Here is a 19,154-nt window from a genome sequence, read left to right on the forward strand (position 1 = left end):
TCGGTGGGCGTGTCAAGGAGGAGGGTGGGGGTGTGGCCCTGAGCAGCTTGCAGCCACCATGCGCTCTGTTTACAGTGGATGTATCGCAATGGCGAGGCACACACAGCCTTTAGCCGTGTTCTGTAAATATTCTAGAACACATGGGAGTCCTGGAGCTCTATATCTTAATATTATCATATAGCCTACACAGATATCTATATCATATAATATATATTATCAAGGCCAAAAGCTGTGTGAGCCGATATTATGAATCTCAAACGACCGCGTTGGGTTCTCCGACGTTCCTGGTTCTTCAACGTCCACATCAATGTGAATACACACACTGTAACGCAAGTGTTTCTTGTCGGTTCTTTGACGCGTCTTGTATTTCCACAACGAGACTGTCGTGGGGGTTATCTGAGCCATGGTTGAGAAGGAATTGGGGGAAAGGAACTTTGGTTTGACTCGCTGAAGTACATGAACTGCGACATGCCGCCGGTTGCCGCGAGGCACCATCGCCCGGCAGCGGCCCAGACAGCAAAAGAGCGTTGAATCAACGGTGAATCAACCTCCGCATTTTCAACCAAAACATGTTGAATCAGCGTTGAGACCGGGCGTCGATTCAACGTCAGTTTGCTCATACTGTCCACCGTCGATTCAACGTTGAATGGGAGGCGAACGACGACGGCGCATTGATCCCTTTTCAACCTTTATTCAACGATTATGGTCGAATTTTGGTCGATTCAACGGCAGTTTGCCCATACTGTTCCAGGTCGATTCAACGTTGAATGGAAGGCGACCGACGACGGCACGTCAATCCCTTTTCAACCTTTATTCAACTAATGATTATGGTCGAATATTGTGGTCGATGTTGGTTCTTCACTCACTGATTTATTTAAAGGACATCATGATATGACTCTACAATTAAATTAGGATTTTAAGGCTACTGAATCTCCTTCAAGGCTCTAATGAATATATGAATACACAGAACATAGGCTATTGTTGTCAAACATATTGTAGCGGCGGCCAAGAAACGCACAGTCAGGCTTTATTTAACTGTAGTTCTGCGCCCCGTATACCCCTCGACGCAGACTACTTTTATTAGAATCCTCTCACATAGAGCACCCAACAAACAAACATGACACAACAACAGTGGCGACAATAATGAACAACACAACGTAATAACCGAACACGAACAACCCAAACCCAATTAACCCTACATATTCTAACGAATATAATTATTATTTACACACACACATTCATTCATGGTCGAGGATCCTGCGGCGCCTGAAAATAAATAGAGGAATATTAACATAAGCGGTATACAAAATGAGTCCAGCAATACGACTGAATGAGGTTTGTTTCAAACTACGCCATGCGCCCGTGACTTGCATTGTATGGAGCCAGTTTCCTGCCATAATTCAAACCTGAAAAGAAAAGTTTCAAAGGCTTGTAAGTCTGGGTTTTCAAAGTTCAAACAATATCACCAGCGCATTTGCAGAGTTTCAAATCTGGCACTGTTCTAACAGTGTATTTCATTGTTTCCCGGTTTTGAAACCTTGTAAATGGGATTCTGCAAACAGGTGTTCATACATTGAGAAATAAGTTTTGAAAGGTTGAATATTTATTTTTAAAAACTTGTAAAGGTGTACGTTTACGCCATTGCAATGTATTTTTTCAGAAGTGACTTCTCAGCACTGACTTTTCAGAGATTCGACCACACAGGCGCAAGCTTTGAGTCACGTGAATATTGGCAGTGTTCTGTCGCGCATTTGTTTTGAAACTCCTGACAGTCAAAAGTCTGAAGAAAAAAAAACTTTCCTGGGGGCGGGACCATTTAGCTCTAATTCCAATCACATTCTTGTCATCGGCAGAGCACTGTCAACCACGCACAGGCCGGTGAACGGCACATGTACATCCTTCGTCCCTCCCCATGCGGGTGTTGGCGCGGATGGGGGAGTCTGGGCGGTGGACTGCAACGGTATGATAGTTGTCTGACCGCTTGGAATGTACTGACGTACATTCCAATCACATTGTTGTCATTGGCAGAGCATTGTCAATCACGCACAGGCTGGTGATCGGCACATGTGATTGGAATGTACGTCAGCCGAGAGCAACCAATAGGTTTAGAGCTAAATGGTCCCGCCCCCAGGAACGTTTTATTTTTCTTCAGACTGTCAGGAGTTTCAAAACGAATGCGCGACAGAACGCTGCCAATATTCACGTGACGCATGGTCAAATCTCTGAAAAGTCAGTTCTGAAAAAAATTGCAATGGCGTAAACGTACACCTTTACATGTTTTTAACACCTGTTTGCAGAATCCCATTTACAAGGTTTCAAAACCGGGAAACAATGAAATACACTGTTCGAACAGTGCCAGATTTGAAACTCTGCAAATGCGCTGGTGATATTGTTAGAACTTTGAAAATGTGTTGGTGAAAATGATGAAGATAAAATAGAACACAAAATCATGTTTACAGATGTTTGAATTTTAGTTTGAATTTATAAGCCTTTGAAACTTTTTTTTTCAGGTTGGAATTATGGCAGGAAACTGGCTCTATAGCATTGCGCTCTCGAAATGCATTTTGGGTCCGTCCGTTCAGACCTGTCCATCCATGGTTCAGAGTCTCACTCGCGACGCTCATCCGTCGAAGGACGCATGGTGTGTGGAACAAGCGTACATAGGCCTACCTGATCGCGTTCATTTGTTCGCCTCCCTCCACCTCCCTCTCTCTGGTGCATATTTAAGCCACTTCTTCAGTGTCCCTGGCAGCTGTTTTTGGAGTGCAGCAGAAAGAAAGAAAGAAAGAAAGAAAGAAAGAAAGAAAGAAAGAAAGAAAGAAAGACCAACATTGCGACGGTAAGCTGTAACATGGCCATCTTTCCTAACCACAGACCCTTAACGCTGCAGTGCAGTGGTTTCACTGTCCTCTCGGTCTCATTTTACTGCACTATGGGTTACCACATCGACTCCATCCCCGTTACTTCTGTGATTACAGAATGCATGCATGCAGGGTTAAATTGGTAGGCTACGGGCATGCATGCCCGTAGCCCGACATACCACGAGTAGCCAAGGCTAGCGGAGTACCGCGTTGTTACATTCTTATGTGAATGTAGGCTTTCGGTGCAAGATAGCTAGATAGTAAAAGTAAAATAACGTCAAACTAAAGTGTTCTAGTGCTGACGGATAGTCCAAGAGTGCAGTGCAGAATTTTGTCAGTGTTAAAAGCATTACTGCATCTGGACACAAAACTGAGATCGCATAGTAGCCTATAAATTGACTTTTTCTGATTTTACATGAAATAAGCATAGCTCAGAAGACTACCCATAGTGCATATTAAAAAATCGACTTGCTGTTTTAAAAGCATTTATTTTAATCAGTGGTATCTGTGTCTAATGCTTGTGTGGTGTGACTGAGTTTTGACAAACATACCGAACAGTACATCACTAAGGACAGGGCTTTTAAAGGCTTCCTTGAAGCCTTTCCCTGCCCAGTTGAAGCGACACGCCAGGTTATTGGTTAGGCTACTCTGCAACATCCTTCTTACGGCCTCTTCTGCAGTGTGCCCTCCAATTAGACTGAATGTTAAGATCTGACAAGACATAATAAACCAACAAACAAGTGAAACATTGATAATTATAACATGTATAATTACAATATCTCCCAAAAGTGAATAGGCCTACACCCCTCCCATTTTTGCAAATATTTTATTGTTTCTTTTCAATGGATAACCCTTGGCATGAAACTTTATTATAAGTTAAACTAGTCATTATACATATTGTAGAGAACTATAGATTTATTGTCCTCAGAATATGACTAAAAACACATCCATTAACAACTAAACAGCTGGCCACATAACTGAGTACACTTAATTATGAACATGACCATTGCGCCCATAGTGACAATAAATCTATCGTAATCTACAAACTCTACACTGACTTCTTTAAGTTACATCAAAGTTTCATGTATATGGAGTTATCCCATGAGAAGATACATTAAAACATTTGAAAAAATGGCATAGGGTTTTGTGAGATACTGTATGTACCAATTTAGGTTAGGTGAACTCCTCACTGTTTCACATAATGAGTAATGCGTTAATTTTGTTTTGAAAGATACTTCCTACAAATACTGAGTGATGTAGTGGATGGCTGGAAAGAAGAGGTATGGTTTTATTAATTTACACATATACTTTGACTAGCTTTTGGGTAGTGCAGATTTGTACCTACCATCTTTTGTTTTTCGCAGGGGGTTTCTCTCATAACAGCCTCTGCTAATTGAAACTCCTCAATTGTCCTCAGAGGCAGCTTGATGGACGAAGCGGCAGCTTCTGGTGCTACCGGCCTCACCATCTCTCTCCTAAGCGCCCTCACTTCACTCCCCAGGTTGGTAATTTCCGCTTTCATCAATTTATTTTCTTCCAGCACTTTGGAAAGCAGCTCCACGACTTTAGATATTCCCATATCTGTTCATGTAAGTTACTTATTAGAAATGTTTTCTGGGGTTTGGTGTACTTTCCCATTTCATCTTAATTATAATGTGTATGATAATGATAAACAATGGTTAGAATGTTTGTCTCCTCGACTTACCATGCAATAGCTGGTGGCTTGGTTGGACTGTATCTATATTCAAAAGTCATTGATTAGTGTCAAGTGCCAATGATTATATATTTTTTTCAAAGTAGTGTATTTAAGGAAGAGTTTGTAAGATTTACCTTGTAAGAAATTAATATAAATACATGTTCAATCAATACATGTTGAAATTAGGTGTTCTACTGACGCCAACACTTACCTAGATGTAGTAGCTCAAGTCTCTGGCTGCTATTTGATTGAGCTGGATTAAAAAAAACAACAACAACAACATGTAATTGTGTGTAAGTTACAATATTTTAAGTTTTACTTGTTCAACCATCAGTTCGCCTGATATCGAGGAAGTTTGGCTTGGTCCTGGGATGCCAACAACAGAGGTGTGTGTGTGTGTGTGTGTGTGTGTGTGTGTGTGTGTGTGTGTGTGTGTGTGTGTGTGTGTGTGTGTGTGTGTGTGTGTGTGTGTGTGTGTGTGTGTGTGTGTGTGTGTGTGTGTGTGTGTGTGTGTGTGTGTGTGCGCGCGCGCGCGCGCGAGTGAGAGAGAGAGATATTACCTCTTTGGGTGGTCGATGGCCCAAATAGCCACTCACTATTGATGTCTGAAAAAAATGAAACACTTCAAAACTGAATAAGAGAGCCAAATGGTATTTCTAACATTTGTGTTAAACATGGTGTTTTTTCAAATGGTGCTTCAAAGTACCATTTGTACTGGCATTAATCAGTAAACACATACAACATATTGTTTAGCCCCTCCTACCTGGCCCTACATCTACAGATTGTCGTGCTGTTTTCCTTAGGGGGGGGTGGTGCCTCGTCATCAGTGTCCACACCTTGAAGCATAGTAAGTGCCAGTTTAATTTCAGACTAAATGGGCAGTCAAACAGCCGTTTCTGAAATATTTATATTTTAATTTCTAAAATGTTTCATTGCTCTTCAGTTTAACTCTAAAGGTCTGCACCTTCAAAATAGTGTTGCGGCGGGCCCCTAGTGGTCTGGGCTCTTCCAGCTGGCTCCTGCAGGTAGCGTGAGTTTGGAACAAAGCAAGGACAGTCATGGCAGTCAGTGGGTAACAAGAGAAATATTAACAGAGAACATATACATTTATGCATTTAGCAGATGCTTTGAGCTGAAGCGATTTACAACAAGAGGACTAACATTTAAGCTACAACACTATTTTTAACACCTTGCTAAGAGTGCCAAAAAGTGCCACTAGTCACCTGAACACTGTCTGAAGTTTAAGTGCAATAGAAAGATGGAAGAGTGCATTGAAAGTTAAAAAGTGTTAGGACAAGAGTCATTCTAGGAAGAGCCGAGTTTTCAGGAGCTTTTCGAAGGTAGTGAGGGATGATAAGTTGCCTGTGGATGGTTCAGTGAACTGCCTGCCATTAGCAGCCATTTTGTCAGTAAAGAATGAAGCATAAGGGTCTGCTGTGAGGTTTGTAGCAAGATGGGAAAGGGTTTAGTATTTGAAAGTAGAGAACAGTTTCCGGGTGTCAGTTGTATTGTGAATCTTGTCATTGTAACAAGACTTTTTCGCTGCTGTGACATTGTAAGCAAAAGATGATAATAGTTACTGGTATTGTGTTAAATCTGATAGGTTGTTAGTTGTATGCCATTCTCTCAGCAGCCCATGAGGTTAGAGCGCATCGATTGAAGGGAGTCGTTTATCCAAGGAAGGGGCTTAGAGGGTTGGGAGGGTCTGATGGATAGCGGGAATGTGTGGCCCCATTCACCTCTGGAGAGGAGAACATTTTTTGTTTTTTACCTTCTTTTCCTTCTGATAGGGTCTTCAGCCTCTGACTGTATGTCTGATGTTAAGCACTGTAAGGACTTTTTCAGGTAGTCCTTTGCCTTAACATATGTTTCTGAAAGTGAATGGCATGCATTAGTCAAATTTAGCAAGTTGAATCTTATAGAAACGTTTTCATATGCAGCATTTTTCCTTACCACAGCTAACCAAGACCCTCACGTCACCGTGCACGTCCCACGCTGCACCTGGAGGAAGGTGGTGCGCGACTGCCTTCTGGAGGCGGATATGATCGTAAGAACTAGGAGGCCAGAAACAATTCCATGACTCCCCTGCCTCCTCCAACCAGCTGCTTGGCACTATGGTAGTGCTCCTATCTTTGAATTCGACGACCTTCCACACCTGTGCCATCTGTCAATGAGGTGAATGAAAGAAAATAAAAAATCGCTGTGTTTTGAGTGTGAAAAAGAAGCCGTAGAAATATATTTGGCCTATATATCAGTCATTGTTGTTATATATAACATAGTGTGTATGTTGCAAGATCAACAGTGATCACAGTTGATCAGTCTCTAAACCGAATTGTCTAAAGGGAGCTAGGCAAACGGATTGAATTCAATTTTGATAAAATTCCCTTAGCCAATCCAAAATGGTGATATTCACCACCACCTAATGCATGCACAGCTATTTTCTTTTGAGTGCCAAAAAGTGTCCTGGCATCTTTAGGCAGCTCAGAGTGGTGTACTCTCAATATTGAGAGAAGAGCGGTAACTGCAACAAGAGTAATGCCAAAAGTTGATGCCCATTGCTTTAGTTTAGCTTGTAAACTCATTTCCTCAGGCTCACTTTCATCAGAGCTGGACCCACTAAAATCCTCTCTTTCACTGGCATCACTGCCTGTAGTGTTTTGGCAAGGACTGTTCTCGAATTCTGAAGTTGTCCCACACAGTGCTAGATCTGGTAAGCTAGGGGGGGCATTTTCAGCCTGATTAACTGTAATTAAATGTAATTGCTGCAAAATCTCGTTCTGTCTCCCTCGCTTTGGACAAGACTCCTCCTTTTACTCCAATAAGAGGCCATCTCTGTATCGGATACAATTATGAAATGCAAGTTTGATACCTTTTCTGCCGTGAGCTTTGAATGGTCTTCAGTGTCCCATAAATATGCAAATGAAGAAGAAAAAAAACACAAAGTTAGTTTTGATGGCATAGTGTGACAACAATGAATAGTTGCATTTAACCCTTTCACATGCAAGTGAAGAATCCCCCTTCTAATAATGTATAGCCTATTAAGGACCTATTTCAGGATTAATATACAAATACATTCACTTTGAAGTGTAGAAGGTCCTACAGGCAGCTGTAATAAACTAAGATATACTATTTATGAGATGGCTTGCAGTGTGCTTATCAGACAGGATTAAAACCGTGCATTCTGTGTGAATGTGTATTTGAATGTTAACATTTAATAACATGTCGTTTTTAGTTATGTAATAATTTGAAATGGTATTGCCCAAGTCCCTTCAAGTTGAAAAAGCACATGCATTCTTATTATGGCCACACCTGACGTACTAAATCAACTGCGATCAGATTGGTTTAAAAAAATAGAGGCTGCGTGTGATTTCAGTTCCGGTTCAATGCATTTGTAATGAGGGGGCGCACTTCTGTGCAGTGGGCACATTAGTCGTCGTTGCCAGCAGGCTGCACCCGACAGCCAAGGGATTTACATGTGGCATAGCAAGGTAAGCAGCAGAATTGTTTCCAAATTAAGCGTAATTTAGAAATGGAGTTGTTGAGTATTATGGTTTCATGAAAGCAAGGACAGCACTCGGTTGCTTTCGAAACTTTGAATCGCCAACAACGGACGTTTCGGGCCGCGCGCCCTTCAGCGTGTTATGGCTTCTTCACGGCCATTACACGCTGAAAAAGGGAAACGACCGTTGTTGGCGTTTAAAAGTTTTGAATGCAACAGTGCTGTCCTTTCTTTCAGGAAATAATATTACGATACGTTGGATTCAGCACGCAGTTAAGTTATATAAAGAAGTCTAGTTAGTGTGAGCGCGTTACTTCATATATTCGATTTTTTTTTCTTGCCCTTGTGGAGGCTTGGGTGAAGGGGGTCATTAATATTTGGTTTTATTTAGTATTATGGTACAATATGTAGATGGGCCGACATGTCCACGGGTCGATTTCCAGTAGTAAATTGATCATTTTAATGATTTGGATTTCCCCGCGACGGTTTCGCGGGATTCAGCTGCTAGTCAGGGACGCAGCGCGTGACCGTGACAACGTTATTTCTTGGGAAATGGGACTAAAACGAATATAATGGATGACAGAGCCGGACAGTAACAGAGTACATTTACTTGAGTACAGTACTTAAGTACAATTTTGAGGGATCTGTACTTTACTCGAGTATCATTTTTGGGGAGTACTCATGACTTTACTCAAGTAAATTTGAGAGTCAAATATTGTACTCTTTACTCCGCTACATTTCTATCCATAACCGTGAGTACCCGTTACTTCTTCTAAAAAATAAAAGGAGAAAAGAAAAATCTCGGAAACCCTAAATTTGTTGTTTCCCTCTCAAATTTGATTGGATTGTGTGTTGGACTGATTAGGACAGCCTTCAGCAATAAGCAATCTGCAATCACCTTCGCTTTCCGCCAAAGTCAACTCCATCGTCAGATTTAGATGAGAGATGATTGTTTATTTGATTGATGAAAAAACAGAGAAACTCACACATACATACAATTGTTAGCTGAATTTTCTTTTCTGATATTACATATTTATGTAAGCTGAGCAATTGTTTTTATGTTCCTGAGTATACCGTTATACTGTATACTATTGTGCTATTGCCTTGGGGGCAAGTGAGAAATGTTAAATATAGCAACATGGTAAAAAGATGAAAATGACTTGATTTTACTTTAAATTCCTTTTACATTCTCCAAGGTATTAACATTTTTCATAACTCCATGTAGGACGTTTCTTTACATAAATGTAAGCACTGTGGCAGTAGTAATGCAATATTTAGAAAATGTACTCTTGTACTCTTGATACTCAAGTACTTTTAAAAACAAGTACTTCAGTACTTTTACTTAAGTAGACATCTGACTGTGGTACTTTTACTTGTACTTGAGTCAAATTTAGCAAAGGATATCTGTACTTTTACTCAAGTAAGGAAGCTGTGTACTCTGTCCGCCTCATTGACATTCATAGCATTATTGGTATAAAAATTCCATTACTTGTAGTACAGCAAACGAACAATTTTGTAAACAAGAAATCGTTAATATTTTATCAATGTCCTTCTAGAACCTGTCATGAACTTTGATAATCAAATCAAACGATGTCTCGAGCGCAATAGATGTCTCTGATATAACAGACATTTAGCTGCTATTCTTTGGCAATTTGACATTTTAAGTTGGCCATATGAGCAATGTTGTTTCTTAATGTTACTCATATATGAACGTAGCCTAATATAAGCATAGACTACGTTAATGTGAAGTAAATATACACAGCTGTGATAACCGCAATAACTTATCCTGGCATAGCAGTAACCATAAGCAATTTGGCACAGATTTTAGCTGAATGTCATTGATGATAAAGCTAACGTTAGTTAGTATATCTAGTTAGTCATCTATGAACGAATATGGTCTAACTAAAGTTGTTAACTGACCGACAGTCAAACATGATCGCTATTCGTGTTAGTCTACTTACCAAGAGTTGTATATAATATGAAATAATTATTAGCTTATTGCTGTAAACGTCAGTACGACCGTAGTTGCCAACTACATCAATGGAAGATGAGCATCTTCCCTAAGGAGGCTCGTGCGCCTGGTTCAGGAGCAGTGTATTGCTCGAGCAGTCAACTGCTCTTGAACCTGGCGCTCGAGGCTCCCCAGAAACTGGAACGTCAAGGTTCATGTTCGTTTTACCTTATTTATGTATTTTGCTTGGGTGCCATTTTGATGTTTTTGCCAGGATCAATTCATGTACCCGTCATTTCAAGGTTATTTTCCCTCACAAAAGCTAGAACTTGTTTGGGCAATTTAGTTGTGCAGTACATTATACATTGTAAAAAGCCTGTTGTAAGAGAGAAAAGAAAAGACATGATTATGTGTACTGTGGTCAAGACACCCAAGTGGTTTGACATATTTGGTGTAACTGATGTTTTTCTTTTACTCTTGCAACTTTCCCTTTTAGTCTCTGAAGCAGTGTCTCACACTCGAGTCCTGACGAGGGCCTTGAAACTGGCATGCCTGTTCAAAACATCTCCAGGAAAACAAGGTTATTTTGTGTTGACGTGTATTGAATTCTTAAGGGCAAAGGTTACTCTTAACAGGCAAATTCTGTAGAAACTCCATAAAAAGAAATATTAACTCACTAAGACCATTCATGAAACATCAGTAAGCTGCAGTTTGCATAGCCAGTCAGTAAAATTTTAGTTCTTTCAACTGCGACTGCTTGTAAAAAAAAAAAAAAATGATGCCACCAACAATAACCAATACAATGTTGTGCCAGATAACCTCAAATATAATTAGCCTACTTCCTATTTGTGCAAACCCATCAGATGCCTTTGAAAAAAACAAAAGTGCAAAGATGCTTTGTCTGAAATGAGTTCCCTTACCGTTTAATTTGGAGCAAGTGAAACAATCACAGGCTTGTGTTATCTGTAGGGTCTCCGTTGTTGTCAACTGCTTCTCGGAGAGCTGGATGGAGAGGGTTTGCAGCTTCTGTATTCCAATTGGTTGTCAGGGTTTTTGCATTGGAAATGCATCAGTGAACAAATCGCCTGCTTGTGCCATCCGTAAGGTCTTCGTTGTCAACTTCTTGTTGGAGAGCTGGATGTAGAGGTTTTGCGACGTCTGTATTCAGATTAGGGCTGCACGATATGGAAAATATGATATCCCGATGTTTTTTGGCTGAATGGCGATATATATCTCGATATTTTCTATAGAGTGGGATAGATGGCTTTGTCGCATTGTCCTGCGTACTACGGTGAGGGTTTCAGTGCGCCCTAACTTTAATCCCCCGCCCCCTCCCTTCTCCGTTCCATTTGGGAACATGTTTGGTTTAATTTCGCTTGTTTCGTATATTTTAATTAATTAATTAAGGGCGCCTCCAGAGGGCGCCCCCAACACATTGGATCGGCCCTCCGCTTTGGGGCCGCATTATCATCTAGAACGTGTATTAACCCTCCTGTTATGTTCCGGGTCAAATTGACCCGTTTTAAAGTTTGAAGATCTAGGAGAAATAGTTAAAAGTATTTTTTCAGTATGAAACTTCTTCAGCTTGCCTTAATTAGTGTAATCAACATATAATATGAAAATAGTTCATCTCACATATTTGCAACCACCCCCTGCATGTTTATATCACATAGATACTGTTCGGGTCAATTTGACCCAGCAGTAAAACTGGAGGTAAAAGGGTGTCTGAATTCACACACACACGCACACACACACGGGCGCACACACACACCTACGTGCACACACAAACCTACGCACACACACAGGTGCAATTTTTATGACTTTTGACGAGAACCATTTATGTTCTCTGTTCTCGCGGGAAAACTCCAAGCACATTCAGTGGACACTCAACAGGGGAGGGTCAAAACATATCAAATATTCTCTGCATGGGAGTCCTACCAACATTACACTCCGTCAGGCAGACCTTTACAAAATGAGCAGCAGAAGCAGATGGATGACTGTCCAGGAGGCTCGGGACTTCATCACTAATCATGACAGTGAAATAGAGGAGGATGTGTCTGAAGACGAAGACGATCTTGAGCTAAATTCAGATTCTAATGAATCTGATTTTGAACCAGATGAGGGAATTGCTATTCCAATTCCTCCTAGCAAGACATTCATGTCAAAACATGGTGAAATACAGTGGTCTTCATCCCCAAATATGCGTCAGGCGAAACTGTCTGCAGAAAACATAAAAAAGACAGTGCCAGGGCCCACTAGGATGGCAGTGACGCGTGTGACTGACATCAAGTCAGCTTTTGAGCTGGTCATGCCAAATTCAATACAGAAAATCATTCTGGAAATGACTAATCTATGAGGGAGGCGTGTTTTTAGGGAGAAGTGGAAGGAGCTGGACAAAACACATTTAGATGCGTATTTGGGGCTCCTCATCCTGGCTGGGGTCTATAAGTCCAAGGATGAATCGACAGCCAGTCTGTGGGATGCAGAGACAGGCAGGGCTATATTTCGAGCCACAATGTCTCTGGAGACTTTTCACATTTTCTCCAGAGTAATCAGATTTGATAATCGAGAGACAAAGGCTGGTAGACGGGAGAGAGACAAGCTGGCAGCTGTTAGGACAGTGTGGGACAAGTGGGTAGAGCATCTTTCACTACTCTATAACCCAGGCCCTAATATCACAGTGGATGAAAGGTATAAAGGCCTAACCCATAATAAAGTGGTGAAACATTAAAAAAAAAAGTTTGAACAAATATTTGTTTAAATGAAAAACAATTTTTTATTTGTAATTATCCTAATTGAACCATTACCTGTTAGAGGTAAGGAACACTATTGCACTAAATATTGATAGAATAGTTACTAATGGAGTTAGTAATGACATGTTCACACTGCTTGTTAGAATTTTTTTGGTTTAGGACATCTTTTGGATAATAAACATGCACCGGGTCAAATTGACCCGGGAACACCATTGCTGTTCCTGACAAACAAACATAACAGGAGGGTGTTTTTGATAGTCTAACGTGGTCCATTATCCCTTACTTGTTGCAAGACACAGTAGTCTACACATACATCTATACATAAGGTTTCTGAGAACAGCTGGACAAGTTGGCACATCAACATTCACAAACGGAAGGCTTGCGCTACTCCATCTAGGCACTTTGAGATGTAGCCTCATACCATAATTGAATGCCGCTTCTTTTGTAGCAAGAAGCAGCAAGTGTTATTTTCACAGAAGATGAACACATACCAAATTTTCTGATAAGCATATTAGCTTGTGCATACATCATACGATACTGCCTGCAAATTTCACGGTCATTAGACTGGTCGTCAGTTATGTAATGTTATACGTTTTTAGCCTCATTACATATGTTAAGGACTGTGCCAGGAAAGGAGAAATCAGTAGTTATCAGTTTCTTATCTGCCTTACTTCATGAGCATCAGCTGTATGTGGCCTTAGTGCCTAGATTTAATATGACAACCGCCACTGTTGTTTGGACAGGCGGGTAGACGTAAACTGGCAGATAAATCTAAGTGTTATGATTTCTCTCATTCATTTCTTATGTTTGCATTTGTGTCTTGCAGAAGATGAAGGAGAATGCGTGCAGTGGGCTGAATGGAGAATTCGTGAATCAAAGGCAACACCATCAAATGCATTATGAAATTAAGCACTATCAGGTTGTCAAGGCTGTAGCTCAGCGGGCACATGGTCCTGGATACCTGTTTTTTTTTTTGAAAACTATTTATATATGGAATCTGAATGCACTCCAAGAAATGCTGCAGTTCTTTGTGCCACAAGAGGCCAAGAAGCTCTACTACAAGAAGTTGAGGCAGAAGATGAAGATTATTACAAATTATCCAAGTCCGTTCCGACCAAGTAATTTGATTGGACAAGAGGCATTCCAGTGCTGATATAGAGTATAACAGCACTGGGTCTTTTCACTATACACGTATCGCTCCGCACACAACACACACGGGTGTTCTCACCACACCCGGTCCCGTGAACACATCACTCCCGTTCTCCACTCTCTCCACTGGCTCCCCATCAAGCAGCGCATCAACTTCAAAATACTCCTCCTCACCTTCAAAGCTCTTCACCACCTAGCCCCCCCCTACCTGTCTGACCTCCTCCTCCCCCACCGCCCCTCCCGAGCCACCCGTTCCTCCTCCACTCTCACCCTGACTACACCAACATCCCGATTAAAAACTTTTGGCGACAGAGCATTCTCACGCACAGCACCCCGACTCTGGAATTCCCTCCCCCAATCTGTTCGCCACTCTCCCTCACTCACAACATTCAAGTCCCGCCTCAAAACATACCTCTTCACCCAAGCCTATGATCTTCCCTATCCCTAGCCACCATTACCCAACTGCCTACACTTCTACCCCCTGTTATATCTCAATAACTCTGTTTTTTTTTCTGCCTGTGCTGTGTATGCTTGTGTTGTCCCCCCCTGTCTGTAATACCCCCCCCCCCTTCTTTGCCTGTAAATGTAAATGTGTCCTGCTTGTACTGTCCCCCTGTCTGTAATACCCCCCCCCCCCTCTATGACTTTGTAATCTGCGACTTTGGGTATCTGAAAAGCGCAATATAAAATAAAGATATTATTATTATTATAACCGTTAATGTTATTAACAATCTTTTTGTAGCTTAGATTGCAGCTAACTTTGCACAGCAAATATGAACATGTTTCCAGGAATAACATTGGAGTTGAATTAAGAATGGTCGCCAGAAGAGGACCAAGGGAACCTAATGTAATGCTAATGTGTTTATGTGTTGCTTGGCAACAGTTCAGTCCAGTTGCGGATCTATTTGTGTTGGCGGAGCCAAATAAATCATTAATGAACCAAAGAAATCTGATCATAATATGTTGTTAATTATTATTGTTAATTAATGATTGGTGCTTGTAGAACTGTTGTATAAAAGCAATATCACTCAGGAGGGAGTGCTGTTGTACTACGGCTGGGATTCGGTCGTAGGTATGAGGCCGTTGGCTGAGTGCCGAAGAGAATCACAGCCGTGCTGACATTCAGTACAACAGCACTCCCTCTCGTGTGATATTGCTTAATTATTCTGTTCCAAAATTCCATAAAGTCTGATTACTAAGAAATATTGATGTATCATTACTTTTGTCAGTTTCAAGTTTTTGTTTTAACACAGGGGTACCAACAATGTGTATGATGTATGACTACCTGAAAGCATTTGTCGATGACCTCACCCAGCTGCTGAGAGAACCTTCAGAGGTAAACCTCTAAAGGTGTGCTCCTTTATAAGCGATGCTCCAGCATGTGCTTTTCTCCGAAACAGTGCTATCCTGTGGTTCAGTCTTTATCATCTACAGTTGATTTAGGTACAAACAATCCCATTTCACATATCCCATTGATTAAATGCACCTCTGCTGTTTGGGTGTACATTTTGCCATCACTATTTCTTGTTACGGAGATGAGGACAACTCCTCTTTCATGCATCTCCTTTGTCCACATCTATGTTTGGGGTATGTAATTTGAAGCCATTCCTCAAGTGTTTGCTATGCCTTGAATTGAATAAAATATATTTTATTCAATTTCTTCCCTTCTACAATGCGGCAGCATAATCATTACTACAGATTTTTTTTCCCCACTTCATTCAGCTTTGGGCATTTCCTACCAGTGCAAAGATGTTTAAATTAGTCACTGAAAGCAGTGTTCTGAAATTATATCAAAAATAGTTTGTGGCCTGTATATGCATGCATGGCCTTCACATATTTTTTGTAAAGCTGTACATGTCTTTAAAGATATTGATGCGGATGTTTCCACATTTACATTTCTCAGTGCAAATGGGTTTTTGAATAAATTTCTGAAAGTAGTGCTTTGAGATGTTTGAGATAACAAACATTTAATATGTTGGAAATATTTTTGGTCGCTGTGTCATAATTCAGCTTAATATTTAATATATTGTTTCTTATGGCACATTAACGAGAAAATGTCAAACTGGCACCGAATGTTGAAAAGGTTGCTGACCCCTGGTTACTGTATTCCCTCTCCCGCTCCATTACATGCAGGGCTGTAGTGGTCAAATTAGAGGTGGGTAAACTATGAATTTTTTGATCAGACCGACCTCGACACAACGCAACGCAAAGTGTTGCGACTCTGTAAGGCTAGCCTGGCTATATTCCATTATGTTATCAATTAAAGTCATATTAAATCAATCAATGACAGTCAATGAATGTGTTTGTAGTTTATTCAAGTTATTCAAATTTCAACAGTAAAGAAAAGTATGTGTAGATTAAGAACTATCTATCTATGGCATGTGTGTATGTGTGTGTATTAGTATGCATGCTTTTCACAGTAGTACCCAGAGGGCCTCCTTGTCCTCCACGTCAGGTCCTGCCTTGCAGGGGCGTGTTCTGGAGTTCATGGCTCCCCTGTGCTTCACCAGCCAGGACTTCACATACGTGTTGGATTGAACTTTGTGGTGGCTTAGTGGTGGGCGATTCAGTTGAATAAACATCAAGGACGACACTGTGACCAAGTGCAGACTGCATCTCAGGGGGTACACTATGATGTTCATTAAGCTGAACCCCCTCTCACACTCAGCAGTGCTAACTGGAATGAGATGGTCGATATTCAGGAGTGGTGCAAGGTTTTCTGGAATGATGCTTGAGTTATCCTTAAAATCCCTATAGCCTTCAAGAATTTTTCTGTCTCAAGTCTGAACCTTTGGGCAAGTTGTTTCTACTTGGATTCCCCATACTGCTCCTCTAGGGAACAGGCCAGTTTGCTGGGAAAATAACTTTAAAGAACCGCCCGAATTTAATTAAAATATAGTTTTTTGTCGCGTCATCCGCCCGATCCACGGTTCAGCCGCGGAGTCCACGGCTGCAACCGCCAACCTCGCATCCCCAAATTGAGGCTTTAACATAGCAACCAAGCTATAGCGAAGTTGATACGCCGAAACCGGAGTTTAATATGGATAGTAAAACTCTGACTGACTTTCACTCATTTTGACGTGGGCAGTACACGGATAGCATGACTACCCAGATAGCAAAATGACATTGAATCAACGTTGAAATATGGTCATGGAGGTTGATTATTGGTTGTGGTTGGTTAAGGTTGAAAAATCAACATTGAATCAACTTTGTTTTATGGTTGAAATCGACCATTGAAATTGACATGAAATGCCAACGTTAAATCAACGTTATTTCAATGATTGTTATCTTTTGTTTTGTTATGTGATTTTGTTTAAAACTAACGAAAATGTAAAAGAAATGAATGCATGTGTACATCTGTTCTTGTTCTAGTGATTTTACATTGTATGAAAAAAAAAAAGAACATTCACTGTGATTTAGCAATTGGAGAAGTCTATGATGTGGCAGGGTTTGGAAGGGGGGAATGTAGGTGTACACGTGCATATATTTCTTGATATGTAGCCCCTACGATAACCTTTCCCTCAAAATAGCCTCACCCAATCGCACCTCTGAACTTGGCCATAGGCTCGGCCAATCAATGAATAGCATGCAGATGCCCTGGCGAATGGGAGGAGAGGAGAGGGCGGGACTAGAGGAGGTCGGCGGGAAACACTGAGAGGAAGACGGCGGTTGGGCGCGGTGCCATGGCGGACGGAGATTTCGAGATAATAGATCAGTTAAAGAACAGTTCAGCTCTTAGTTATTGCGTGTGCCTGTGCGACATATTTTTATCTGAGCAACGGAACCTTTACGGCTTGAGTGGCGAGTGGAAGAGTGGAAGACTCCACGCCATCAGTGCTGAAGATTCATCTGGTGTTAACCAGTATAGTTCGCATAGTGCGAGGCGACCGTCTTTGCTAGGTAGTGCAGTTTGTTTATTCACCACTCGTTTTTCAACTGTTACACTATTGCTTTTATTTTTCCATCTTCTCTGAAGTAGGGGCGTCTCATCCTCTGTCCATAAAGTATAGTTAGGGGGAATACAGGGTAAGACACACCGATACCTTCTGATATTCCGTCCTTTAGGTCTTCACCGTGACAGGTTAAAATCCTAAAGCCTAAGCTATTGTATTTCAACTGAGCAGGTAGAGCAGACACGAGACCATAGGTCTGGGGGTTAGGGACCTAGATCCTCTAACTTCCAGCCATTCAGGGAAGAGTGATTTACCCCTACCAAGCGGACGTAGGTCCCGTCCGCTACACATATCTTCAGATGTTACTGTAAAGATGAGTGGTAGGCTAGGCCTATATTGTGTTTTCTACTGTAGCCTAAGTCTTTTATTTACTTGTAGGCTATAAATAAGAGAACGTTTTATTTATCTTTTATTCATTTAGTTTCTTGTCTCTTTCAGCCGCTGCAAGACAGTACGATAAAAAAAATTCTCATTTGGACTTCTCCAATACTGTAAAACGGTGGCTACGGTACGCTCCTGAGCGGGTGGGAGGGGTGAAGAGGACTACTATCTACTTCACCGGTGGAAATATGAATTTGAAAAGGCAGAAAGAGTGTTTTATGGTCTCACTGTCTAAATAAAGTTTAAATTAATTAATGAAAGTGTGATTGGTCTTATTTGATTTGATTGTTGCCATTCGTGTGGCCGAGAACCGTGAATAAAATGAATACATTTTTGAAAAAAACATGCTTACCAACTTTCAGGTTTCCCTGCATTTCGTTTCAGTCTTCTTCGCCTCAAATAAAGCAGCTGACAAATGTTTAAATTATGGTTGAATCAGTAACATTGTTTCAATATTAAATTAACCTAAATGAGATGCTTACCATTGTTTTGATTATGGTTGAATGATGGTTGAATCAGTAACACTGTTTCAATATTAAATCAACTAAAAATCAACCTTATTAACAGTGTTTAGATTATGGTTGAATGATGGTTGAATCTCCGTCAGTTATGGTTGAAAATCCGACGTTGATACGATGTCGGACGTAACGAGCGCTTTCAACATCGAAACAATGTCGGGCTTCAACGTCTTTTCAACGTCAGTGCCTGATCATATTTCAACGTTGATTCAACGTCATTTTGCTATCTGGGTACGCATTGGCCAATCTGAATGCTCGTAGTCACTTAATAGTTCGTCAAGTAAAATTGATTTATAAATCACAAAAACAACTCATGTGAATTGATCATCTTCAGTCTTACTTTGTACTTGAGGCCTTTTTCGGGCATCTGTTGGAGTGGGAGCACTCGAAGGT

The 19,154-nt window shown here is 41.0% G+C and overlaps 1 protein-coding gene and 1 long non-coding RNA gene across 3 annotated transcripts; one reads left to right on the forward strand and one right to left on the reverse strand.

Annotated features, from left to right (window-relative positions):
- Positions 1–475: 475 nt before the first annotated feature.
- Positions 476–8,483, reverse strand: LOC115547909 (uncharacterized). 2 transcript variants are annotated; one of them, XM_030362423.1, is made up of 12 exons: positions 7,427–8,480; positions 6,511–6,721; positions 6,329–6,428; positions 5,522–5,576; positions 5,321–5,393; positions 5,118–5,162; positions 4,769–4,810; positions 4,567–4,599; positions 4,207–4,442; positions 3,413–3,572; positions 2,671–2,752; positions 476–1,266 (listed from the first exon to the last, which is right to left on the reverse strand). In XM_030362423.1, the coding sequence occupies exons 1-11, from the start codon at positions 7,514–7,516 to the stop codon at positions 2,724–2,726; spliced, it is 1,074 nt and encodes a 357-aa protein (XP_030218283.1). In that variant the 5' UTR covers positions 7,517–8,480; the 3' UTR covers positions 476–1,266; positions 2,671–2,723. The 2 variants fall into 2 exon arrangements, with proteins under 2 accessions (XP_030218283.1, XP_030218282.1); XM_030362422.1 differs by lacking the exons at positions 476–1,266; positions 2,671–2,752 and having other exon boundaries at positions 2,893–3,572; positions 7,427–8,483.
- LOC115547910 (uncharacterized) lies at positions 4,097–15,456 on the forward strand. Its single transcript, XR_003977440.1, has 4 exons — positions 4,097–4,141; positions 4,279–4,362; positions 6,516–6,732; positions 13,587–15,456. It is a non-coding gene; the product is annotated as an uncharacterized LOC115547910 (long non-coding RNA).
- The last annotated feature ends 3,698 nt before the right edge of the window (positions 15,457–19,154 follow it).

The sequence above is a fragment of the Gadus morhua genome, chromosome 7 (genome assembly GCF_902167405.1).
Source record: "Gadus morhua chromosome 7, gadMor3.0, whole genome shotgun sequence".
NCBI lineage: Eukaryota > Metazoa > Chordata > Actinopteri > Gadiformes > Gadidae > Gadus > Gadus morhua.